At 47.9% G+C, this 24,947-nt stretch overlaps 1 protein-coding gene and 2 pseudogenes across 2 annotated transcripts; all 3 read left to right on the top strand.

The window, feature by feature from the left end:
* The first annotated feature begins 765 nt into the window (after nt 1-765).
* LOC103161509 lies at nt 766-13,095 on the top strand (annotated as a pseudogene).
* A 156-nt stretch (nt 13,096-13,251) lies between these two features.
* On the top strand, nt 13,252-17,662 carry LOC118237718 (RT1 class I histocompatibility antigen, AA alpha chain-like). 2 transcript variants are annotated; one of them, XM_035450933.1, is made up of 8 exons: nt 13,253-13,396; nt 13,602-13,871; nt 14,103-14,378; nt 15,768-16,043; nt 16,170-16,304; nt 16,477-16,509; nt 16,657-16,704; nt 16,847-17,662. In XM_035450933.1, exons 1-8 carry the CDS (start codon nt 13,324-13,326, stop codon nt 16,849-16,851), a joined length of 1,116 nt encoding a protein of 371 aa, XP_035306824.1. In that variant the 5' UTR covers nt 13,253-13,323; the 3' UTR covers nt 16,852-17,662. The 2 variants fall into 2 exon arrangements, with proteins under 2 accessions (XP_035306825.1, XP_035306824.1); XM_035450934.1 differs by lacking the exons at nt 16,170-16,304; nt 16,657-16,704 and having other exon boundaries at nt 13,252-13,396; nt 17,046-17,662.
* Nucleotides 17,663-23,133: 5,471 nt separating this feature from the next.
* Nucleotides 23,134-24,392, top strand: LOC100758771 (annotated as a pseudogene).
* The last annotated feature ends 555 nt before the right edge of the window (nt 24,393-24,947 follow it).

Below are 24,947 nucleotides of genomic sequence, written 5' to 3'. Positions count from 1 at the left end.
TTTGTGAAGGGACATTTGAGACAGAAAAAAGGGCCTGAGGAACTCGTTAGAAATTCTGCCAGGAGGGTTAGTGGTGCCGCCCACCTTTAATCTCAGCTCTTGGAGGCAGAGGCAGGCAGGCCTCTTGAGTTCAAGGCAAACCTGGTCTACAGAGTGAGTTCTAGGACCATCAGGGCTACACAGAGAAACCAAAGAAACAACCAAACAAAACTTCTGCCAGGGGTGCTAGTATGGGTGTCTTAAATCCCAAGCACTGTGTAGTCAGAGTCAGGTGGATCTCTGTGAGATCAAGTGTGGGGCCAGCCTGGTTTGCATAATGTATTTGAAGACAACTGGACCTCAAACGCCCTGCTCTTCAGAGGATCCACACCCCCTCCCTCCCACAGAAGCCTGTAACTGGCCCGAGCAGATAAAGATACAGATACAAATACAGCACACCCTTCTGGCCCTCAAGTACACCTGTATACACCTGCATACATTCACACAAACACACATGTATATAGATTTAAAAAACATCAGTTGTGAGATTACTGGGGCTGGGCTGAGGAAGTGGCGCAGAGCCCTGTGAGGATGGCTCAAGCCTTTAATCCCAGCACTCTGGAGGCAGAAGCAGGCAGAACTTTGTGAGTTCAAGGCCAGCCTCATGTACAGATCAAGTTCCTGGACAGCCAGGTTTACACAGAGAAACCCTGTCTCAAAAAACAGAACAGTGACTCAGAGGTTAAGAGCACTCTTGTTCTTCCAGGGCTCCCCAATTCTCCATAGATGTCAGTTCCTAATCATGTGACTGCAGTTGGTATGTGAGGAGGGTCCAGTGTCCTCTTTTGGCTCTGCATAGGCTTCAGGCATGAATGTGCCTACACTTACATGCGTGCAAATCACCCACACACATAAACTTTAAAAACCATTAAGAGTTGAGATGACTGTGGAAACTTGTATGTACATCACTCCCGTGCTCCGCAGGTGGTGATCTTTGTGAAGTCCGTGCAGCGGTGCATCGCCCTGGCCCAGCTTCTGGTGGAGCAGAACTTCCCCGCCATTGCTATCCACCGCGGCATGCCCCAGGAGGAGAGGTGAGTGAGAAACAAGGGATTTGTGCTCTGGGGAGGAAGGGGTGTGGTGAGAAGGGAATCTCAAACTTCTCCTCTCCTTCCTCACAAAGGCTCTCTCGGTATCAGCAGTTCAAGGATTTCTAGCTGAGGATTCTTGTGGCCACCAACCTGTTTGGTCAAGGCATGGACATTGAGCGTGTGAACATCGCCTTCAACTATGACATGCCAGAGGACTCAGACACCTACCTGCACCGGGTAAGCTGCCCGCCCTCCCCCTCTTCCTCTGTGTGAGCCTGCGCTCATGCACACGCTGTCCCCTTCCCTTGTATCTCTGTCTCCCCTGTGAACTTGTGATCTTCCCTTTGTCTCCTCCCAGGTGGCCAGAGCAGGCCGGTTTGGCTCCAAGGGCTTGGCCATCATATTTGTGTCAGATGAGAATGATGCTAAGATCCTCAATGACCTGCAGGACCGCTTTGAGGTCAACATCAGTGAGCTCCCCGATGAGATCGACATCTCCTTCTACAGTGAGTGCACCCCCATCATGCTGCCTGCTGCGTGTGTGTGTGTGTGTGTGTGTGTGTGTGTGTGTGTGTGTGTGTGTGTGTGTGTGTACATACCACAGCGTGTAGAGATCAGAGGACACTATTGGCTGTCTGTCCTCCACCCTGTGGGTTTCCCGGCGTGAACTCAGGTTTTCAGTCTTAGTGACAGCACCTTTACCCTCTGAAGCATCTTGTTGAATCCTGCTCCCTCTTTCCTTCTTAGTGCCTCATGTAAACCTCTGCGTAGAGGCCTCTGGTGCTGAATGGCCCTTGGTTGCTGGCTCCCCTCCTGGAGTTTCCATGCTCCGGTGAGGGACCCTTGTGTGGGGTCTTTCTCCCAGTCTCTCTTTTCTCCAGTGACAGGTGTGTGTGTGTGTGTCCCCACTCCCAAGAGTATCCTCTGAACCTAGGACACAGCTGTGAGGAGAGAAAGGGAGGGAGGGGGGAAGAGATTTTTAAATTTCCCTTCTTGAGTCTTATTGTAACTGGTGACTTTTGTTTCTTCAGTTGAACAGTCACGGTAGAGGAGAGGAATGACCCGCTCTTGACTGTGGTCGTCTGTCTCATTAGAAGAAGATACCAGGGATCAGGGTGGAGACGGCCCTGCCCCCGGCCCCTGCCAGCCCTCATCTTGTCCTGTCCATGCTTCCCTCTGCATCACCACCTCTCCCAAACCTGTTCCTGATTTATCATAGTTGTTTGTTTGTTTGTTTGTTTAACAAAACTCAGAATTGAAGCAACTGTGTCTGTGGTGTTTGTAAGTGCTCTGTTATATTGAGGGCTTGACTGGGAGCCTTGTTGTGGGCAGGGTCACAGTGAGGATGGCCTAGACCCAAGAGGCTGTGGCTTCCCAGTGGCATTCTCTTCCTGGTGTCCCTTCCATTCTAAAGTAGCTGTGGAAGTGGGGAATGGCACAGTGCATGGGGTCAGAGGTTCAGAGAACAAGGTCCATGTCACTGCATCTCCTCTGTTCCTTGAGCTTCTGGGTGTCAGGTACCAGGGCTGTGCCTCCCAGGCATCCTGCTCTTCTAAGCAGGGCCTGGTGCAGCTCCAGCGTCTCCTCCCTGGGCCAGCTTAGCTGTGTAGAGAGGGTGGGGTCCCTGGGTGGGGAGACTAAAGGACAAAGCCTCAACCAGGGCAGAGGCCGGAAGCCTGTCTCAATTCTCCTTTTTGATCTGAGTTCAGAAGGTCATGTGTGAAGTTTCTTACCTCAGACATGGATCTGTATCTCTTCTGTTCTTATAGTGAAATTCTTGGCAAGGTCATTGGGATTCCAGGAGGGACAGGGGCAGGAGGTGTTAGTTGGAAGGGGAGGGTCTAGGCCCTGTTCCAAATGATATGACACACTTTGAAGATGCCCCATGGAAGGCCTCACCCCACCTGGGGAGCAGAAAGGGGTTGGGACAGGGGGTAGTCGGGGGCAGGGGGGGATGGGAGGGAGAGGGAACAGAGATTGACATGTAAAAGAAGCTGGTTTCTAATTTAAATTTTAAAAAGGAAAAAATACTTTAAAATATTAAAGGGCCAGTTTTCTTGTGAGTGGGACACCCAGTGGGCTGGTGTGGCTCAGCAGGGACAGATGGTATTAATTACTCTTGGTCACCTGGGGAAATGGATGTGTTCAGAAGAACCTGTCTCAGAATGAAGGTTTGCTGGGGAAGGAGCAGCTGCTGGACAGCCCCATGGCTTTGGTGCCCATCCCTGCATCTCTGTGTGCTCCTCTCTGGGTTGTCAAGGGGGACGCTCTCTGCACAGAAGAGCAGTCAAGACAGTGCAGAGTCTTTGCCAAGGTCAGGGTCCTCACATGAGGCTGGAGTGCTTTAGACAAGGCCAAATGCTTCAGCGTCTGTTAGGTTCTTTGTTTTTGTTTTCAGATTGTTGTATGTGTGTGTTTTCACAGCATGTATGTAAAATATATCACATGTGTGATGTCTGTGGAGCCCAGAAGAGGGCACTGGAGTCACCTGACATGGGAGCCAGACATCAACCCCGGGGTCCTCTGTAAGAGCAGCCAGTGCTCTTTCCACTCAGCCCTCTCTCCTGCTGGAGATCCCCAGATCTGAAGAGATTTGGCCAAATCCTGGTAGGAGATGTTCACAGAGAAAGCCAGGAAACTCTAGACAACTCAGTTTCCATTAGAGTCCCCTTTCTGCCCAATCACGTGTGTGCTGGATGGTTTTATGTCAGCTTGACACAGCAAAAGGCATCTGAGAGGATTGAACCTCAATTAAGAAAATGCCTCAGGAAGATCAGGCTATAGGTCAGCCTGTAGGGCATTTCTTTCTTCTTGTTTGAGACAGGTTTTCTTTGTGTGTATATCTGGATATCCAGGACCAGAATGGCTTCCAACTCCCAGAGATCCACCTGTCTCTGCCTTTCAAGTGCTGGGATTAAAGGTGTACACCACGATTGCCTGGCAGGCATTTTCTTATTTAGTGATTTATGAAGGAGAGCCCAGCCCATTGTGGTTGGTGCAATCCCGGGACTGGTGGTCCTTTTTATTCTATAAGAAAGAAGGATGAGAGATGGGCATAGTAGTCCACACCTTTAGTCCTAGCACTTGAGAGCTAGAGGCTGGCAGATCTCTGAGTTCAAGGACAGACTGGATTACAGAGTGAGTTCCAGGACATCTGGGTTTCTACAGAGAAGCACAACCCTGTCTTGGAAAACCACAGGGTGGAAAATAAAAGCAGTTTTTACAAACTATGGTGAGTAAGGCAGTAAGCAGCACCTTCTATGGCCTCTGCATCAGCTCCTGCCTCCAGGTTCCTGCCCTGTGTGACTTCTTGTCCTGACTTCCTTTGGTGATGAACAGTGCTGTGTAATTCAGCTGAACAAACCATTTCCTCCCCAAGTTTTTCTGGTCATGGTATTTCATCACAGCAATAGAAATCCAGATTAGGACTTGTCCCTGTGGGTTTAGTTACCCAGTAAAGTCCCCATAAAACAATAAGGAGTGAGAGGTGGGTGTCTATGAGAGTTCCTGAGAATCAAACCCTGTAACTAATGTATTTTTCCCTGGTGTAAGAAGGGACTTTGAGAGCCCATCCAGGTGAAGGGATGCTGTCTTGGCCTGGACACATGGGGGAGGGCCTAGGCCTGGCCCAGGATGATGTGGTGGACTTTGGGGAGCCACCGTCAAGGGCCCTACCCTGCCTGGGGAGTGGAGAGTGGATTGGGTGGGGGCAGGCGGGAGATTGGGGAGGAGGGTTGGGGGAAGAGAAGGGAGAGGGAGAAGGGATTGTCATGTGAAGCAAGCTTGTTCCTAATTTGAACTAATAAAAAAACAAGAAAAAAAAACATCTGGAACTCATTTTCCAGGGGATCTGTCGCCCTCTGTCGCACATAAAGTAAAAATAAAACTATAAGAATAATCTAGACGGTGTCTTCTGTGGGTAATGTTGCTGACAGCACATAACCAACTACACAGACAGGTTTGCTACTGTGGTGGCTTATCTTGTCAGTGTGCTGCACCTGGGAAGGGTGGGCCTCATCTGAGGAGTTGCCGTCATCAGATTGGCCTGTGGGTTGTTTGTGGGCATTTTCTTGATTGCTGGTTTATAGGGAGCAGAGGAAGCCGTGAGTGAGTGAGTGAATGTGTGAGTGAGTGTGTGAGTGTGTGTGAGTGAGTGAGTGTGTGAGAAGTGAGTGAGTGAATGTATGAGTGTGTGAGTGAGTGTGTGATTGCATGTGTGTGAGTGATTGAGTGAGTGTGTGAGTGAGTGTGTGAGTGAGTGTGGAGTGAGTGTGTGAGTGAGTGAATGTGAGTGTGTGAGTGTGTGTGAATGAGTGTGTGAGTGCCTGTGTGTGTGTGTGTGTGTGAATGTGTGAGCGAGTGAGTGTGTGTTTTGACATGGGCATGGCTGGTTAAGGACTTCAAGAACAATGGCCATGGAACTTTGACAAGGACAGTACCAATCCAGGCCTGGCTCATGAGGGATGGTATTGTTCCATGTTTTTGCTCTTTCTTTGGCCTTTTTTCAGGGGCCACCATCCAGCTCCCAAGTAAACCACACAGGGAGGTTTATTCTTAGTTATTAGTGCCTGGCCTTAGTTTACCTTGTTTCCAGCTAGATTTTCTTAACTTAAGTAACCCATCTACTCGGGGCTTTTATCTTTCTTACTTTCCTTTTTACTCCATGGCTGGCTGACCCCCCATGTTCAGCTTACACTTCCACTTTCCTTGCTCTCTTGCTAATCCTTGTTTCTCCTATTTATACCTCTGCCTGCCAGCCCCGCCCATCCTTGCTCCTGCCTCACTATTGGCTGATCAGCTCTTTATTAGGACCGCTGGGGGTTTTAGACAGGCACAGTAACACAGATTCACAGAGTTATACAAATGCAGGATGAACCAAAGTCACACACGTAAAAATAATATTCCCGCCAGAATGGCAAAGCTTTCCTTTGGAATCCAAGTGTGAGTGTCTATGAACTGTTGATCCATGTGTGCAAAGATTACCAACTGTGGCTTCCTGTTCCTGGATGTTTGCAGCCTGAGACTGCTCACCTATAGAGTCCTCATACCCAGATTAGCTAGCCCCTTCCTCCACTGTACTTTAAACTCCTGAAGGTTCCAGGTTGTAACGGTGTCAGTAGCATTAGAGAGACACACCGTATCCCGGCTTCATGTGTGTGTGTGTGTGTGTGTGTGTGTGTGTGTGTGTGTGTGTGTGTCCTTTCTTCATTCCCTCACTACCTCTAGCCAGGATTCTAGGACCAGGGCCTTGTGTGCTACACTCATGATAGGGGATGGCCCAGCTCAGTGTACACTCCCACGCTTAGGCAGGTGCGCCTGGGGTTTACAAAAAGCAGCTTGCCCAGGAAGCCAGTGAGAGCCAGGCAGTGAACAAGTCTCATGGTCTCTGCTTCAGGTTCTGCCTCCAGCTCCAAGGATGGGCTGTAACCTACACCCCAAATAAACCCTTTCCACTGCAAGATGCTTTGGATCACCGTGTGTGTCCCAGCAAATAAGCGAACTAGGATAGCATCTGATGGTTAGTTGATTGCAACACTGTCTCAGCCAGGGTTTCTATTGCTGCAATGAAACGCCAAGAACAAAAACCAAGATGGGGAGGAAAGGGTTTGTTCAGCTTACACTTCCACATCTTAGTTAATCATCTAAGGAAGTCAGGACAGGAACTCAACAGGGCAGGAACCTGAGGCAGGAGCTGATGCCAATGTCATGGATGGGTGCTGCTTATTGGCTTGCTCCTCATGGCTTGCTCAGCCTGTTTTCTCATAGAACCCTGGACCACCAGCCTAGGGATGGAACCACCCACAATGGGCCAGGCCCTCCCCCATTGATGGCTGATTGAGAAAATGCCCTACAGCTGGATCTCGAGGAGGCATTTCTAATTCAGTTATCCTTTCAGATATCTCTAGTTAGTGTGTCCAGTTGACATAAAACTCGCTAGCACACACATCAGGAGAATAATTGACTGGGCCTGGAAAGATGGTCCAGTGTTTGCCAGCCCTTGGCTTCTTTTCAGAGGACCTGGATTTTGATTCCCAGCATCCACAGTAGGCTACGGACTGTCTATAACTCTGCTTCCAGGTGATCCGCCCTCCTTGGAGACAGCATGTATGTGGCACACAGACGTGCATGCAAGCAAAACACCCAAATACATAGAAATAAAAAAGTATAAATCATACCAGGCAGTAGGTTAGGAGGCATCTGAGAGACTGCATGCATCCATGGAAACAAGAGCCAGCAATGCTCCGCTTTTTTCCCCCTCAGTTTTTCAACACAGGGTTTCTCTGTGGATTTGGAAGCTGTACTAGAACTAGTTCCTGTACACCAGGCTGGTCTTGAACTCACAGAGATCTGTCTGCCTCTGCCTCCCGAGTGTTGGGATTAACACTGTGCTTGGCCAAAGAGCATCGCCCACAGCACTGCATCTCAGATATAAGTTCACTGATGGTTATTTTACCTTGGAAGCCGCCCTGCGAGTGCTGGGAGACAAGGGGACCAGTGCAAGCTCTTGTTATAAGACCTGAGCTGTATTGTGTTCACAGGGACCTGGAAGCTGCTCAGAGCCCTGGGCTACTTGGAAGAATCTAAGGCATGCTAGTTGACAGCCACTGAGATGCGCACAAGCTTTGCTGTAGTTTGTTGTCATGGCAGTTGTGTTTTCAATGCTCTGCTGCTTCATTAATTAGCTAATTAATAAATTAATCAATTAGCTAACGTGTGTTGGCACATACTCAGGTTTGTCACTTGGAAAAGGCTTTCACTTGGACTGAGGAGTTGGTTCTATGATTAAAGCTGATTGTCACACAAGCCTGGCTCCCTAAGTTCCAGTTCTGTTGCCACAAGAAGGTGAAGGGAAGAACTGGGTCCATAGTGTCCCTTGACCCCGCAAATGATCCCTGACAAGCACACACACACACACACACACACACACACACACACACACACACACAATTTGGGTATTATTTTATTTTTATCATATTATATGCATTTTTTGAGACAAAGTTCTGTGTAGCCACAGTTGTCCTGGAACTCCCTGTGTAGACCAGGGTGGCCTAGAGCTCAAAAAGACCTGCCTGCCTCTGCCCCCGGTGCTCCACCCCAGTACTGAGATTAAAGGCATGGGCCGAGGTTGTAATAAAACTGACACCGGCTTTAATAATATTCTATCAGTTCTCGACCCTGACCAAGAATTTCCCAAATTGATCGTAACAATTTTCAAATGTCATGAAAGAGGCACAAATCATGTAGGTATACCTCTGTGACCAAGTCCCACAGACCAGGAGAGAGCCCCCTGCAGGCCGCCTGTGGAACTCCAGCCTCATTTGCAGACTTGTGCAGCAGCCCCCTGACACTCTGAAGAACAGTGTTGAGGAAGCAAAGACAGTAACGACCAAAAGCAGGGAAGCATGGAAGAGTGTTCGTGATGTGATGTGACTGGGCCTATCACAGCAATACCCTACCCCTGGGACCAACTTCTGATTAGGGTTTTCTATTTTCTTTATTTAAAGATTGTTATTTATTTTTTATGTATACAACATTCTGCTTCCATGTGTATCTGCACACCAGAAGAGGTCACAAGATCTCATAAGGGATGGTTGTGAGCCACCATGTGGTTGCTGGGAATTGAACTCCAGAACTCTGGAAGAGCAGTCAGTGCTCTTAACCTCTGAGCCATCTCTCCAGCCCAGGTTTCCTTTCTTTTTTCTTTTCTTTTTTCTTTATTTTTCTGAGACAGGGTTTCTCTGTGTATCCTGGGCTGTCTTGGAACTTGCTCAGTAAACCAAGCTGGCCTTGAAATCACAGATCGGCCTATCCGTGCCTCTGAAGTGCTGGAATTAAAGGTGTGTGCCACTACTGCCTGGCTTAGTTAGGGTTTCTGTTGTGAGAGACATCATGACCAGCACAACTCTGGGGTCAGACAGGAAAATCCCACTACAGAGTACTAGGGACTCAAACAGAAAAGGGTGTGTGTGGAAAGGAACAGAGGAATGAGGAGAAACATGACTGAGCACATTATATGCATACATGACAAGGTCACATGACACTACTCTGCACAATATGCTAATGAGAGCAAATGCAGAGCAGAGCTGAATACCCTCGTGGTCACGAGCCTCATTCTCAAGTCTTAGGCTGTCATGAGTAGCAGGGCTGTTTTTCTCTCAGCACCTGGCTCACCCTAGAGCACAGGTTGAGGGTAATTTTCTCTATGGTTTGGTCTTTATCAAGTTCTCACCGTGAAATGAGCTCCCTGCCCAAATTTCCCATATGCTGGGCCAGGCTTCCCCGTGCTTTGGGTCTGAGGGAATCCACTCTGCATGTGCTCACATCCAGAACACACACTGGGCAGAAATGACACTGGTGGTCACAAGGCCAGAAAGGGTGCTCACAGGTCATGCTATAGACTCAGTTGTTTTTCAGGCAACACTAACATCACCAGCTTCTTCAGGCAAGAGAAGTTTTGGTTAATCTAAGGCTCTGGGCTTTCATAGCTGCAAGAAACAACAGTGTAGAGGATGACAAGTGTTTATTAGGTTTTCAACAGTGCTGTGTGGCCAAGGCATTAATACAACTTGTCTTCTTACACTGTCTTCTTACACTGACACCCTCCCAACCATGGGGACTCTGCTCATGGAGAATTGGATTTTGCCGATTAAAACATTTGGTATTTTCTTTTAGGGGGCAGGACTGTAACTTTAGGAATTTTATGCTTTGGAGAGCTTGGTCTTGAGAGATTTCAATATTCGAGTCTCTAGTGTTCAGAAGTGGGGCTCTGGATCATGAGTGCAGCATCCCACACGGTGCTCACTCAGTCTGGGACTCTGCTTGCAGACACTTTATTGTAAAGCACGTGAGAGGACACAGAACAGACCTATGACCCTAACAGTGGTGGAGATGGGACTTGGGTCACAGCAGTCAGTGAATGGAGGGTTGGTGTTTACTGAGAACAGCTCTCCAGGAGCTCTCTTCCCCCACAGGATATCCCAGTGTTTCCTCAGCCTTTCCTGGGTCACTGTCACAGTCAGGATTCTCTAGCACAACAGAACTTATAGACTGAAGCTATCTAGATATGTATCCATCTGTGCATCTATGTATCCATCTGTGCATCTATGTATCCATCTGTGCATCTATGTATCCATCTGTGCATCTATGTATCCATCTGTGTGGCTCAGATTAGAGGTGGCTTTCTGCTGCTCAAATGATCTGGATTAGGGGTGTGTCTTTCCACCTCAAAGATCCAGATCAGATATTGACCTTCTGACTTCAAATTAAGCAAACGTCCCTCACAGGGGTGTCCTCCATTTTTCAGTGTTAGTTAATTTCATATATGCTCAAATTGACAACCAAGAATAGATGTCCTATTTTGTTTCAGAGTTCTAGAAACTTCCCTGGTTTCAAGCTTTTTAGGTCCTTTTGGCCCTCATGGCTCTGCCTCCTCCCTACCCTCTTTCAAGAAGTTTTCTCTCACGGGTGGAAAAGGATGGAAAGTTCCATCTGGCTGTAAGTTTGACAAGGGCAGGACAGCCTCAGACCCAAGACCCTTGGAGTTGTATAGACAGGAGCCTGTGGCAGCTCAGACAGCCATGGTCCTCTTTTAGCTTTATCCTATGTGGCTCAGATCAGTCCTGTTTTTTCCCAGTCCTGTTTTTTCCTGTTTCTATTGCCCTAGACTCTAAGGCTTCTCTTTCTTCTTAGAAAGGAGAGATAATGGACAGGCTGAAATGGGAGAGAAGATGAGGACGGGGATGTCACTGGCAACAGGAACTTTCCGGATGTTCGGAATGTCGTGATCTGTTACAATTAGCATTCAAGTGACTGACTGGAGTTTGGCTTGTTCAGCAGCAATTAAAAACCAACTCAAGGCTCAAGTGCAAAGATGAGCACATACAGTGTCTTCTTCCTGGAATGAGGTTGTGATTCACTGTGAACAGTAGGTCCATAAAATATAATCTACTGGGTTTTTAATTTTATACTGTTTTGCTATTTTCATTTCAGAACAGTCTATTTCAGTCATCAGTGTCTGTCCTGTTCCAGCTGTGACTTCACTAACAGGTGATTCAATGTTGACTAAACAGGACTGTGCCCTCAGCGCGGGTGTCACACTCCAGATGTGTAGGAGAGGGAGAGGGAGCCATTGCAGCACTTTTCAAAATGTATTTTTAATTTATACTTTTATTAGCTGTATTTGTGTGTCTGAGTGTGCATGTGTGTTTGTGTGTGTGTGTGTGTGTGTGTGTTTGTGTGTGTGTGTGTGTGTGTGTGAGTGTGTGTGTGTGTGTGTGTGTGTGTGTGTGTGTGTGTGTGTATGCAGGTGCACCAGGCACTGGATCCCATGGAACTGGAGTCACTGATGGTTGGGAAGCACCACGTGGGTGATGGGAACTGAACCTGGATCCTGTAAACAGCAACAGTGCTCTTAACTCTAAGCCACCTCTCCAGCCCCTATTGGAATTTCACAGAAGGAAACCACACAGTAACCAGATTTGGCATTCCGAGAAGTCTGGTCCCAGATGCTTCCTAAGGCAAGTTGAACCCTGAGAGACAGGGAGCCCAGCTCTTCCTCACCCTTTATGCTACACCCTTCTACATACCTGTGACCATGCCTAGCCAGGTGTAGTCATCGGTACAGGTATGGGGTCTCTCCCTACAGTGTCACTGGGGCTGGGCATTGAGGTTTTAATAAACTCCCACTATTCTCCATGTCTCTGACACTTGCAGATCAAGATGTGAGCTCTCAGCTGTTCCTGCCCCCACTCCTTTCCTCTGCCATCATAGACTCAAACCCTCTGAAAACTTAAGAACAAGTTAATAGTTTTGTCTTATATGTTTCTGGGGTCACAGTGTCTTATAACAGCCATAGGAAAGGAACTAAAGCCAGGTGTGGTGACAAAATCCTTTAATCCCATGACATGGGATTCAGAGACAGGTGGATCTCTCTGAGTTCAAGGCCAGCCTGGTCTACACAGTGAGTTTCAGTTCAGCCAAGTGAAGGAGACTGTCCTTGTCTCAAACACAAAACAAAAACACCAGGAGAGACCCAAAGCCCAAAACAATTTATCCTCTCCGCATACTTCCTCTTCCTTCTTTTCTGAAGTCAGACCCTGGATTCTTCTCAAATAAAGTCACTTACAGGAATACAATGGTAACACTGGGGTTGGGATGCAGGAGAGAGATGCTTCTCTTTAAAGCAGAGGCTCTGGCCTGCAAGCACCACACAGACTCCCACAGAAACCAGGCTCCTGTGTACACCTGCAGGGGGCGCTCACACTCCTCAGGAATCTCCCCTGTAAACAGAGACTTTGATCTTCACTCAGGATCCTGTCTTCACAGCCTTGTGCTTATGCTCAGATCCTGGTGTTTCTTCCCAGATGACCATCTGTGGCTCCAGGTGGTTGTGTTTTTCCACGGATCTTCATTCCATGGTCCCGAGATTGTCTGTGTGGACCTGGGTCATCGTCTCAGCACAGTGGACCCCTTCTCCACTGGGGAGAGACTAAGTGGAGAACGAAAACAGCAGGACACTGATCCTGTCTACACTCCATGTTTTCCCTGTGTCACACACTTCCATGGCACAGTTGCTTTAGTGAATAAACACAGTAAGAGATGAACTGTAACTATAAAACAGAATAATGATGTGTGGAGTAAAATCAAACTTTTGTTTCAGTGCATTTTGATTTGTGTCACAAATACAAGCCACACATAACTGAAGTAGAAAGTGAAAGCAGAGGGGAGTAGGGACTGCTTCCTGCACGGAGATCACATATGACACAGTGTGTCAGAAGGACTTGACCACAGCTGTAAAAACTCCAGTCACCTCCATGCAGTGTCCACGGCGGCCCCACGCACTCACCGGGACTGTGACAGCATCTGTTTCATGAACATTCATTTTAAGTGCTGCGTGTATTTTACTGGAAACGTCAAGCTCTCAGGTTTCATCCTGACGAACCTGACCAACATTGGCCTTGGGCGGCTCAGAGACACCGGGACAAACCGCGCTGTGTCCGCAGCACAGGGTCAGACAAAGTCTTAGTCCCAGGCGGTGAGGTCCGGGGTGGGGACGCCCAGCGCGGGGATCCCCTGTCCCCAGTTTCACTTCTCCAGCTCCTGACCTGTGTCAGCTCCTTCTGCCCGGACACTGATGACGACAACTGGGCGGTGCTCACCCCATTGGGTGTCGGGATCCCGAGAAACCAATCAGCGTCCGCGGGCACCGGGTATAAAGTCCTCAGACCGCGGAACCCGGACGCTCAGATCCGAGATGGGGGCGGTGGCGCCGCGCACGCTGCTCCTGCTGCTGGCGGCCGCCCTGGCCCCGACCCAGACCCGCGCGGGTGAGAGCGGGGTCGGGAGGGAAACCGGCTCTGCGGGGAGGGCGGGGGCGGCACCGGGGAAGCCGCGTCCCCGCATCGCCCAGCCGGACCCTCCCGCCCCGTCCCCACCCGCGTCCCGAGCCCCGCGCCCTGCTCCCCTCCCGGCCCGCGCGCCCGCCCGGGGTCCCGGGAGGAGGGTCGGGGTCTCACCGCGCGCCGCCCCCAGGCTCGCACTCGCTGCGGTATTTCTACACCGCCGTCTCCCGGCCCGGCCTCGGGGAGCCCCGGTTCATCGCCGTCGGCTACGTGGACGACACGGAGTTCGTGCGCTTCGACAGCGACGCCGAGAATCCGAGGATGGAGCCGCGGGCGCCGTGGGTGCAGCGGGAGGGGCCGGAGTATTGGGAGAGGGAGACGCGGAACCTCAAGGACACGGAGCAGATTTACCGAGTGAACCTGAGGACCCTGCTCGGCTACTACAACCAGAGCGAGGGCGGTGAGTGACCCCGGGTAGGAGGTCACGACCTTCTCGTCCCTACGCACGGGCCGGGGTCGCCCCGGGTCCCAGGTCCGAGGTCCGGGAGGAGGAGGAGAGCGGGGACCGGACCCGGTTTCCCTTTTGGTTTAGAGGGTGCGGGGTGGGCGGGGCCGCCGGTGGGCGGGGCCTCGGAGTGAGAGGGGTGACTAATCAGGTGGGCGGGGCTGACGGCAGGTTCCCCCCCCCCAGGCTCTCACACCATCCAGAGTATGTATGGCTGTGATGTGGGGTCGCACAGGCGTCTCCTCCGCGGGTACCGTCAGGTCGCCTACGACGGCGACGATTACATCGCCCTGAACGAGGACCTGAGGACGTGGACGGCGGCGGACACCGCGGCGCAGATCACCCTGCGCAAGTGGGAGCAGGCTGGTTTTGCAGACAGATACAGGGCCTACCTGGAGGGCACGTGCGTGGAGTGGCTCCGCAAATACCTGGAGCACCGGAAGGACCAGCTGCTGCGCACAGGTGCAGGGCCGCGGGCATCTCTTCCCTCTGCCCTCGGGCTGGGCTCAGTCCTGAGGAAGAAGAGACCCTCAGCTGGGGTCACGCCCCTGTCTCTGAGGGGACACAGTGGCCCTGGGGCTCCTGATCCAGCCTGGCAGGGGCTGCACTCATCTCCCAGGGCTCAGCCTTCTCCCTGGACGGTTCCAGATCTGTCTCAGGAGGGCGGGAGAGAAGATGCCCACATCCCCAGCAGTGGCTCCTCAGTCTGCAGGCCTCTGTCAGCCATGGCCTCTGCCAGGCCGGGTTTTCTGTCCACACCCGGTGACTGAGTGTGTCAGCCTTACACACCAGGACCAGAATTCTCCTTTACCTGATGGAGACTTGGATGCCCTGACCCTAGGGTGATTCCCACGTTTCTAGAACTTTCCACAGAATACAATTTCCCAGATTCCTGTGGGTGAGGTTTGCATCTCCCTCACCCCAATTCTATCTCTTCCTAGAATGGTCACGTGACACTTTTGGGGTGCCCTGAAAAACACTCGAAATTATAGGATTTTTTTCCTTTTTATCTTTTTCTTTTTTTGAGTTGTCATTTTCTTGTTCCCTGGGCAACTGCTAATCTGGATAATCACAGAAGTCAGAGTTCCCTTTAAAGGAAAGAGTCCCATGAGCTTAGACACTTTTCTGCCAGAATTAACCATCCAAACCCCCACTGCTCTCCCTCTGCTGGAACAAGTTGCAGTGTTGCTCCTAGTGAATTAGGAGTTGAACTCTCTTGACTGATAAGTAAATTCCACACACCCCTGTAGCACCGATTTCCCAGTGAGTGCTGCACTGGGCTCCACAGCTATTTCCAGGGATACTGGGTGACAACACCTTTATCTTGGCCCCGAGAGGCTGGGGTTAGGGAGTCATTTTCTCTGGCTGAGATTCAGAGGTTCACACCATTCCTGCTGCACACTTTGGTGAGGGCTGTTCACGTGGACAGACAGTTATGCTGGTCAGCAAGATGGCCACAGTGGTTGTACCTCAATGGTGGCAGCCGTAGTTGGTGGCACCCTTCATGTATGCTGTTCCTCTTAATTTCTTATTTTGATAAGCATTTAATCAAATATAAATTAATTATTTTTCATTCCTTCTTCAATACTTTTACCACCTAACTTATGCTATAGATCATCACATAAGGAAGATCATGTGACCTGCTGGTTCATGAGATTCCCTCTTAGCTTCTGGGTCCCCCTTGAAAATGTACAGATCTGTGATGACCGGGACCAGCGCCCCCTTCAGGTCACTAGTGTGATTACAGTCAGAAGTGTTCAGACACAGTTCAGTGTCATCACTGATTTAACTTTGTCTTTGCAGATTTCAGTTTATCTTCTTCTTGTGGGATTTCTTAAATCTTCCAAACAGATCCCCCAAAGTTACGTGTGACCCATCATCCTGGACCTAAAGGTGATGTCACCCTGAGGTGCTGGGCCCTGGGCTTCTACTCTGCTGACTTCACCCTGACATGGCAGAGGGATGAGGAAGAACAGACTCAGGACATGGAGCTGGTGGAGACCAGACCTTCTGGGGATGGAACCTTCCAGAAGTGGGCATCTCTGGTGGTGCCTTCTGGGGAGGAGCAGAAATACACATGCCATGTGCACTATGAGGGGCTGTCTGAGCCCCTCACCCGGAATTGGGGTAAGGAGGGAGGGGTGCAGACCTGGGCACAGAGAAAGCTGGAGCATTCTGCAGAGCCTGAGCAGGGTCAGGGCTGAGAGCTGGGGTCATGACCCTCACCTTCCCTTCCTGTCCTTCCCTTCCCAGAGCCTCCTCCTCAGTCCACTGTTCCCATCATGTCCACTGTTCCCATCATGGCAGTCATTGCTGCTCTGGTTCTCCTTGGAGTTGTGACCATCATTGGAGCTGTGGTGTTCTTTGTGAGGAAGAGGAGAAACTCAGGTAGGAAAGGGCAGGGTCTGAGTTCTCTCTCAGCCATTTTAGAAGTGTTCTCTGCCTCGTGGAAACACATCCACACCCCATAGCTCCTGTCTCTGACCTGGGTCTGCTGTTGGTTCAGGAAAAGTTCTAGGGTAGGCTCCTCCATGGTCTCTCACAGCTTTTCTTCTCACAGGTGGAAAAGGAGGGAACTATGCTCCAGCTCCAGGTAAGTGTGGGGAGCAGGATTGTCCCTGAGGCCTGTGGGGTGAAGCTGGAGTAATTGGGGCTCTGGAAATCCATAATATCACCTGCAGCAAAATCTTCTAGGGGCCATGTTTTTATCTTCCTATGAAAGTATATATTTTATCCCTAGGCAAGGACAGTTCCCAGAGCTCGGATGTGTCTCTCTCAGATTGTAAAGGTGACACTCTGGGACCTGATTTGGGATGGGGGGGCAAAGTCTACTTGATTGGGTTTCAGGGACACCCATAATCACCTGTGAGTGAGTGGTGGCTTGTTGGGATGTTGTCTTCACAAGATTGCTCATGACTCTTGTTCTGTAGCGTGAAGATAGCTGGCTTGCATGGACAGAGTGGCAGACAATGTCTTCAGCCCTCTCCTGTGACATCCACGGTTGACTCTCTGCAGCAGTGTCTGATGTTCCCTGTGATCCTATGGGCTCAATGTGAAGAACTGAGGAGCCCTGCCCAGCCCTGCACACCAGGACCCTGTCCCTGCACTGCCTGTGTTCCCTTCCATGGCCAACCCTTCCTGTTCCAGCAGACAGGAGGGGACATCTCCATCCTGTCACCTCCATGCTGCCCTGAGCTGCACCCCTGATGTCCCCACTGAAAATAAGGATCTCAGTTTGAACTTGACTGTTCACGTTCTTGATCTGACAGGTGGATTGACTGTGAAAGAAAGGAAGAAAGAAAGAAAGAAAGAAAGAAAGAAAGAAAGAAAGGAGGAAAGAAAGAAAGGAGGAAAGAAAGAAAGGAGGAAAGAGAGATAGAAAGAGAGAAAGAAAATAAGAAAGAAAGAACTTTTTGGCTACTGCTGAGGGAAATGTCTGAAGGTCCATGGTCCAGGTCCAGCTGGAGTCTGTGAGGGCGTTTGTTGAAGGCAGAGTTAATTAATTCATTAGACCCAAGATAAATCATTGCTTTTGTTTGTTTTTGTTTTCGAGACAAGGTTTCTCTGTGGCTTTGCAGGGCCTTATGAGGAAACTAGCTCTTGTAGACCAGGCTGGTCTCAAACTCACAGAGATCCACTGCCTCTGCCTCCCAAGTGCTGAGATTAAAGGTGTGTGTCACCAATGCCCACCAAGATAAATGATAAATGGGTGTTTTGCTGTGGAAATAAAGAACCACCAAAGCGTTTCTCTGCCCTTCCAATCTGATTCTCGACCCAAGAGAAAGAGAGCACAAGTGAGAGAGAGAGACCATGTCTCATGCTTTCCTCTTTCCACTTCCATCCTCACCTGAAGCCATGCCCAAAGGGGTGTGGCCACCATTACAGGTTCACAGACAAGATGCCTCAGGAAGCCCTAGAAACCATGCAAGATGACATCAGAGGGCCATGCTGAGCCAGCCATGCCTTTCTCTGGTACTGGGAAAGCAGGCCTTACCTCTCACTGGATGCTACAGTTAGAGAGTTGGTCCCCACATGCTGGAGTGGTGGCCTCCATCCCTCACCACTTGTGAGGGAGAACCAACCCTGAGGGTATGCATGTAGGGAGCTGACTCCACCTACTCACCCAAGGTGGGTGGCCCTAGGAGCCCTGACTGACCAGCTTGTCTACTACTATCCAGGCTCCATCTAGAACCTGCTGGAGCTTGTGAAGGGACTGGTCCTGTGGAATGATATCTACAAGACTCAGGGTGGTCACAGGATACCCCAGAGGAGTTCTGGTGAGGATCCAGTGAGGATGGTGAGCTTTTGCTCACTTGGTTACTTTGATTTGTTTCCTTAGGTGAGGCATGGCATGGGCAAGGAGAGGATATGGGGGTACTGGGAGGTGAACAGAAATGGATGCATGATGGGAAACTCCCAAAGAGTCAATAAGGAAGTGATTTATAAAAAAGGAAGGAAGGAAGGGAGGGATGGAGGGAGGGAGGGAGGGAGGAAGAGTGAGCTGCCTTGGGGCATGGAGACATGGCTCAGTGGTTAAGAGCACTAACTGCTCTTCCAGAGGACCTAGGTACAATTCCCAGCACCCACATTGCAGCTCACAACTGTCTGTAACATCAGTCCTAGGAGATTTGACACCTTCTCACCAATGTACATAAAGTTTAAAAAACAACAAAAAGAAGTATATAAATCAAAACTTAAAAAAAAAAAACCCAGCAGCCTTTGGACACAGATAAGAACACAGCTGTATTTTTCACAGCTGATTTAAAACTTACAAGTAGCTTTAGAGTAGACCAGGTGCCTGGCTAATGGGTTTTAATATAAAGTATTTCCAGAAAAATACAATCTTATTTACAAGGACATATAGCAAGCTGTCTGGTTTGTTGAGCCAAGGAAAAATTGCAAAACTACTTAGTTACTGTGACAGGTCTGGCTAATTATCGAGGACAGTGATAAACTCTGCACAAATCCTTATTTTTTTTTCTTTCCTTCTATTCCAGCATGCATGAGTGCTGACATGATTGCCTATGATTGTTTATTGAGCATCATGATACAAATGAGATTTCACAAAATTAAATAGAACTGCACAAATTGTTAACCTTAGTTTTTGGCCTTTGTTCAGACACCACAATTAAAGATGTGCACACTGGGCCAGGCGTTGGTGGCAGCACGCCTTTAATCCCAGCACTCGAGAGGCAGAGGCAGGCGGATCTCTGTGAGTTCGAGGCCAGGCTGGTCTCCAGAGCAAGTGCCAGGGTAGGCTCCAAAGCTACACAGAGAAACCCTGTCTCAGAAAAAAAAATGTGCACACTGCCCAGGGCTACTAAAAGTAAACTAACTTCATAGGCCCAAGAAAGAGTTACAAGTTTCCCTTTTTTATAGTGAATTGTTACATGCAGGACAGAAAAATATATTTTAAGATCTAAATCGCTTTCAATGCCACTGTGTCTTGGAGAGTGCCGAATGAGCTCATGACTTCACCCTCTGCCCTGCACCTCATGCTGGAGGGGTGTCCCGCGCTATGTTCTCGCCGGCAAGAATCACACAGGACACTCGGATCCTTCTGCAGGAAAGCTTTAATGCATCTTGAGAGTGTGAGAGCATAAGCTTACCAGAGCGGAGACCCCGAGCCAAGAATCCCGTTCCTTAATAAAGGCTGGCAGTCCCGCCTGGGACATGTTACCCTATGAATGGCTTCAGCTCCTCAGGCCAAATGAGCCACGGGATAGGCAGAGATCAAAGGAATGGAAATTACCCAGCGCCTGCGAAATAATTTACATTTGGTGCCTGCAGGCACCATCATTGTAATGGAGAATGCAAGGACGGCTCCCTACAGAGGGGCCTCTCAGTAAAGCTCTGTGTAAACAGTCTGCAGTCTGAGAAACATGGATTTGATGACCACTAACCACAAAAAATTTAAGATGTTTATGACACTTAGGATATGGCACACAATTTTATTTTTCTCAGATTCCTCAGTAGATAGTTTTATAGGGTTCCCTCTATAGATAAGATAACATAAAGACCTCTCTGTCTGCAGCCGCCCACTTATTAGGGAGTTAAGTGAGATACTGTGCTCCTTCCTTGCTATGTGACAATTTATCTGCATTTATTGCATTGTGAGCTGTTGGGAAAACTCTGTTTTTTATCATTTACTTAAGAAATGATATGTAACCTTCAAATGTAATGTTTAAAGTATTTTATAGTATAAATAACTGTAGAGAACAAAGTAACAGGGGGAGAAACTTGGGGAGTAATACGAGAGAAACATCACGAGAGAAGGATAACATCATGTATGAGAGAATTAGAGGGAAAGATCAGGAGTAAAGACAGAGCCAGAATGAGAAATAGAACAGAGAAAGCCGACAGTGTAACAGAGAGAATGGAACATGAGAGAAGAAAGAAGGAATCCATCAGCACAGGTGTGAGAGCGCATTTCTCCGGACCCCTGCAGATAGAAAGAGTTTTTAGTTTACGCTGACTCCGTGGAATTCTCTCAATACCCAGGGCTCCGTCTAGGAGCTGGCTCTCTATGGTCAGCAGTAGTTCTCTGATGCCCATCATCCTTTTATGAAGTAAATTGGTGCTGCCAGGAGCAGACGGATCTCACTGCCATGAAAAGCCTTATGTTATTAAAGCAGCTTAAATGCCATATTCTGTATGTCTCTGAGTGTTTATAAAGACCAGCAATCTATCTAAAACATATCTTGGTTTAACCTTGAAAATATACATAACTTGACTACAAATTAGATTGTTTTAGATGACTAACTATTTCTTAATTACTCTAAATAGATTAAAGTAGCTTTCAAGGACTACAGCATACATTACATTCTTAAATGAGCTGTGGAGGTTCAATAACTTAAAAAAAGTAGAAACATATATACAGTATGTTAAAACAAATATGATCTTAAATTTGTATCAATATACAAAAATCCATACCAAAGTAAAATAGTCGAGAGTAATAGTTGGTTTTTAGACTAAAAGATTCAATCTTCTGTCACTTAATACTATCATTTCTATATCTTCCCCTTTTTTATCTTTTCAGAAAAAGATCCCTGAATCTAACCTCCTTGGCTTAGTTTCTTCCCTGACCACGGTCAATAACATTTTTCAACCAACAAACATCCATAACCCACTGAACAACAAAACACACCCACCCAAACTTTTGGGATTGTGGGCATTGTGTTCTTAAAATTACTTCCTGTTGTCTGGGGGCAATGGCATCTTTAGGAGACCCGAGAAAATTAAGATAATAGTCAAAACCTGGGATTGCTGCTGCTGTCTAGTCTCAGTGTGCTGGGAAAGTGCAGGGCTCATCTCAAGTGCTGGCTGGATCAGTCTATGAGGCTGGACCATCTTAGCTCACATCTTTGAAGTTATCCTGAGCTCTTATGGGGTTAGGGAGAAACCTGGTGCTAGGGAAACTCCCAAGAATCTTCAAGGATGACTCCAGCTAAAACTCCTAGCAATGTGGAGAGGGTGCATGAACTGCCCTTCTCCTGTAATCAGATTGGTAATGACCCTAATTGTCATCATAGAGCCTTCATCCAATAACTGATGGAAACAGATGCAGAGATTCACAGCCATGCACTGGGCTGAGCTTCAGGAGTCCAGCTGAAGAGAGGGAGGAGGCATCATATGAGCAAGGGGGTGGGGTCAAGATCATGATGGGGAATCTACAGAGACAGCTAACAGGAGCCCATGGATTCCAGACTGACAGCTGGAGCCTGCATGGAACTGTCCTAGGTGCTGTGCATGTGGGTTCAAGTCCTGTATCTTGGTTGGTTTGTGGGGCCCCTAGCAGTGGGCCCAAGGTCTGTCCCAGGCACATGAGCTGACTTTTTGGAACCTATTCCCTATGGTGTGATGCCTCATTCAGCCTTGATGAAGGGGGAGGAGCTTGGTTCTGCCTCAGTGTGATCTGACATGATTTGTTGACTCCCATGGGTGGCCTCACCCTTTCTGAGGAGTGGGTGGGGGGATAAGTGAGATGGGGGAGGGAAGGGGAGGAGAACAGGGAGGGAAAACTGTGGTTGGTATGTAAAACAAATTAAAATGTAATAAAACAGAGGTTGTCTCCCAGGGCACACTTGGAAACCTTTAGACTGTTTATTCCCATCTGGAGCAGGTCAGTTTTATCCCTATGTGATCTGTGTCATTCACTGTGTTCTGAGATACTAAAATTGGTTGATTTCATCACACAGCCCGTTCCTTTTGTCAGTCAGTTTACCCAGCGATGCTGAGAGCAACAGACCAGCATCATCATTTTCCTTATTTTCCCTCAAACTGCCAAAAGTTTTATATATAGAGAGAGAGCCAACAGACTTGTTGTGATCCACAATTGATAAATCAGGATAATCAAATGCATTTATCTCCTTCAGTTTGTAAAACAGTTCACACCATGAGTCTTCCGTGCTCTCCCAGATCCCAAGACAGGTGTCAGAAACTGGAGAGGCTTTGGTAGCTGTAGATGTTGGAAGATTGGAAAGGCTACTCCAGATTGTTAAAAGAATCATCCTTATATTTCTGTTGCTCCAGAACCAAGACTGTTATAAAAATCTGTATTAGTCGGGGTTCTCTAGAGTAACGGAAATGATTTAATGAATCTCTATCTATCTATCTATCTATCTATCTATGATATTTTAGAATGACTTATATGCTGTGATCTAGCTAATCCAACAATGGCTGCCTGTGAACAGAAAGTCCAAGAATCCAGCAGTTGTTCAGTCCCTGAGGCTGGATGTCTCAGCTGGTCTGCAGTATATGCTGGAATCCTGAAGATGTCGTCTCTAATTTCAGTGAAGCAACGGACCTGGTAGCAAGAGGAAGAGCAGCAGGCTTGGACAGCAAGCTTCCTTCTTCTATATCCTTCCTTGAACAGGCTGCCAGCAGAAGGCATTGCTCAGATTAGAGGTGGTTTCTCCAGCCTCAAGATCTGGATTAAGGAGGACCGCCTGGAGGAGGGGAATGCAGGGGGAGGGAACCCGCAGCACTATAGGGCACAGCTCGGCACCCTGGGGGAGGCGGGTGGAGTGACTGAGAGGAGTAGGCAACTTGGAAGGGAGCTTGCCCACTGGGCAGTCACCGAGGTCCTGCAGGTGCGAGAGAAGGAACCAAAGTGTGAGGCTTCCTCCCTGCCAGCAGACACCCAGCAAATCACAGGCTGCGCCCTGCCCCGCTGTGGAGGGAGAGCTCAGCCCCTGTCCAAGAAGGAGCCCAGGATATGGGACCCAGAGATGAGAGTGAGGAGGAAGAGGAAGATGACGAGGAGGAAGAATAAGAAAAGAGTCTCATTGTGGAAGGCAAGAGAGAAAAGAAGAAAGTAGAAAGATTGACAATGCAAGTGTCTTCCTTACAAGGAGAGCCGTTTACAATTGCACAAGGGAAGGGCCAGAAACTTTGTGAAACTGAAAGGATACATTTCTTTTTGAGTAAGAAAAAACCGATGATCTTAGAAATCTACACAGACTGCTTTACAACAGACCAGGCACAGTGTCCTCATTAAAGAGTGTGGGTCAGTTCTGTGGCTTTCCATTTGAAAAGGTCGGTACCCAGTACAAAAAGAAGGAAGAAATGCTAAAAAAAACTTAGAAATGCCATGTAAAGAGCATCTGAGGTTCTTGACTTAGAGTGATCAGGTGTGAACAGCAAACTATTGAAGAGGATCTTGAATTTCTTAAGGCATCCAAAGTCTTCTGGCAAACCATTGCCAAAATTCAAAATATCTTCAAGCAAAAGTAGTAAAAAGGAACGGAACAGTTCTGGAACAACAAGGAAGTCAAAGCAAAACAAATGTCCTGAAATTTTGTCAGATGAATCTAGTACTGATGAAGATGAGAAGAAAATAAGGGAGAGTCTTCAGAAGATAAAGAGAAAGAAATTGAACAACCACCAAAAAAGACATCTAAAAAAGAAAAAAAAAAAAAAAAAAAAAAAAAAAAGCAAAACAGAAAGCTGCTGCTAAAAGAAAAAATCTGTAAAAAGTGCTAATGTTAAGAAGGTGGGCCTTTAATCCCAGCACTCCAGAGGCAGAGGCAGAGGCAGAGGCAGAGGCAGAGGCAGAGGCAGGCAGATCTCCGTGAGTTCAAGGCCAGCCTGGTCTACAGAGCTAGTTCCAGGACAGCCTCCAAAACCCACAGAGAAACTCTGTCTCTAGCACCGAGAAGAATCAAAACAGTTCCAAAAAAAGAGTCTGAATCTGAAGATAGTTCTGATGATGAACCATTAATTAAAAAATTGAAAAAACTACCTAAGGATGAAGAGTTAAAGGAGACAGTGAAGAAATTACTAGCTAATGCTAACTTGGAAGAGGTCACAATGAAGCAGATTTGCAAAGAGGTATATGAAAATTTTCCTGCTTATGATTTAACTGAGCGGAAAGATTTCATTAAAACAACTGTAAAAGAGCTAATCTCTTAAGCTAGAGGACAGATGGCTTGTTCTCAGATTTGACGATCTGATTTATACCAGCAAAGAGAATGTATTTTCTTCTTTAAGTCTATTGTTAGTAGAACTCACTGCTGACCCTTTTCAGTGTTACATATATTTGAGCTTGCTGTTTTAAATCACATTTCCTTGCAGTTTTCAGTCTTGCATGGCAGTAATTGTTCCTTGCTTTCTGAAGATGTACATTTTGGATTTCTTTATTGTAAGGTCAGATTTCTGAACTGTTGTTAATTTTAGTGCACTTAATATTAGCTTAAGATACTTTTAATTAATCAAAGCAAAAACTACAACCAGCATTTATACATGCAATATTTAGTATATGAAATATTTTGCAGTATTTAGTATATGAAATATTTTGAACACAGCTTCTGTCAGTGTGAAAACTGAGTGGCAGTTTGCCTGTCATTTTAGAGCACCGCTCTTGAGATAACCCAGTTGGAACTTTTCTGCGTGTGTGTATATATGTCAAGTTGTCAGCACGACAGAAGTGACAGATGTTATTTTTGTATTTTCAAAAACCAATTTGTTGTATATAATTTTTGTATTCCTTTTGTGCAGATCGATTTTTAAACTCATGTAGGTAGGTGTCTT

Source organism: Cricetulus griseus, assembly GCF_003668045.3.
Source record: "Cricetulus griseus strain 17A/GY chromosome 1 unlocalized genomic scaffold, alternate assembly CriGri-PICRH-1.0 chr1_0, whole genome shotgun sequence".
NCBI lineage: Eukaryota > Metazoa > Chordata > Mammalia > Rodentia > Cricetidae > Cricetulus > Cricetulus griseus.
This window is presented reverse-complemented; position numbering and strand designations above follow the sequence as displayed.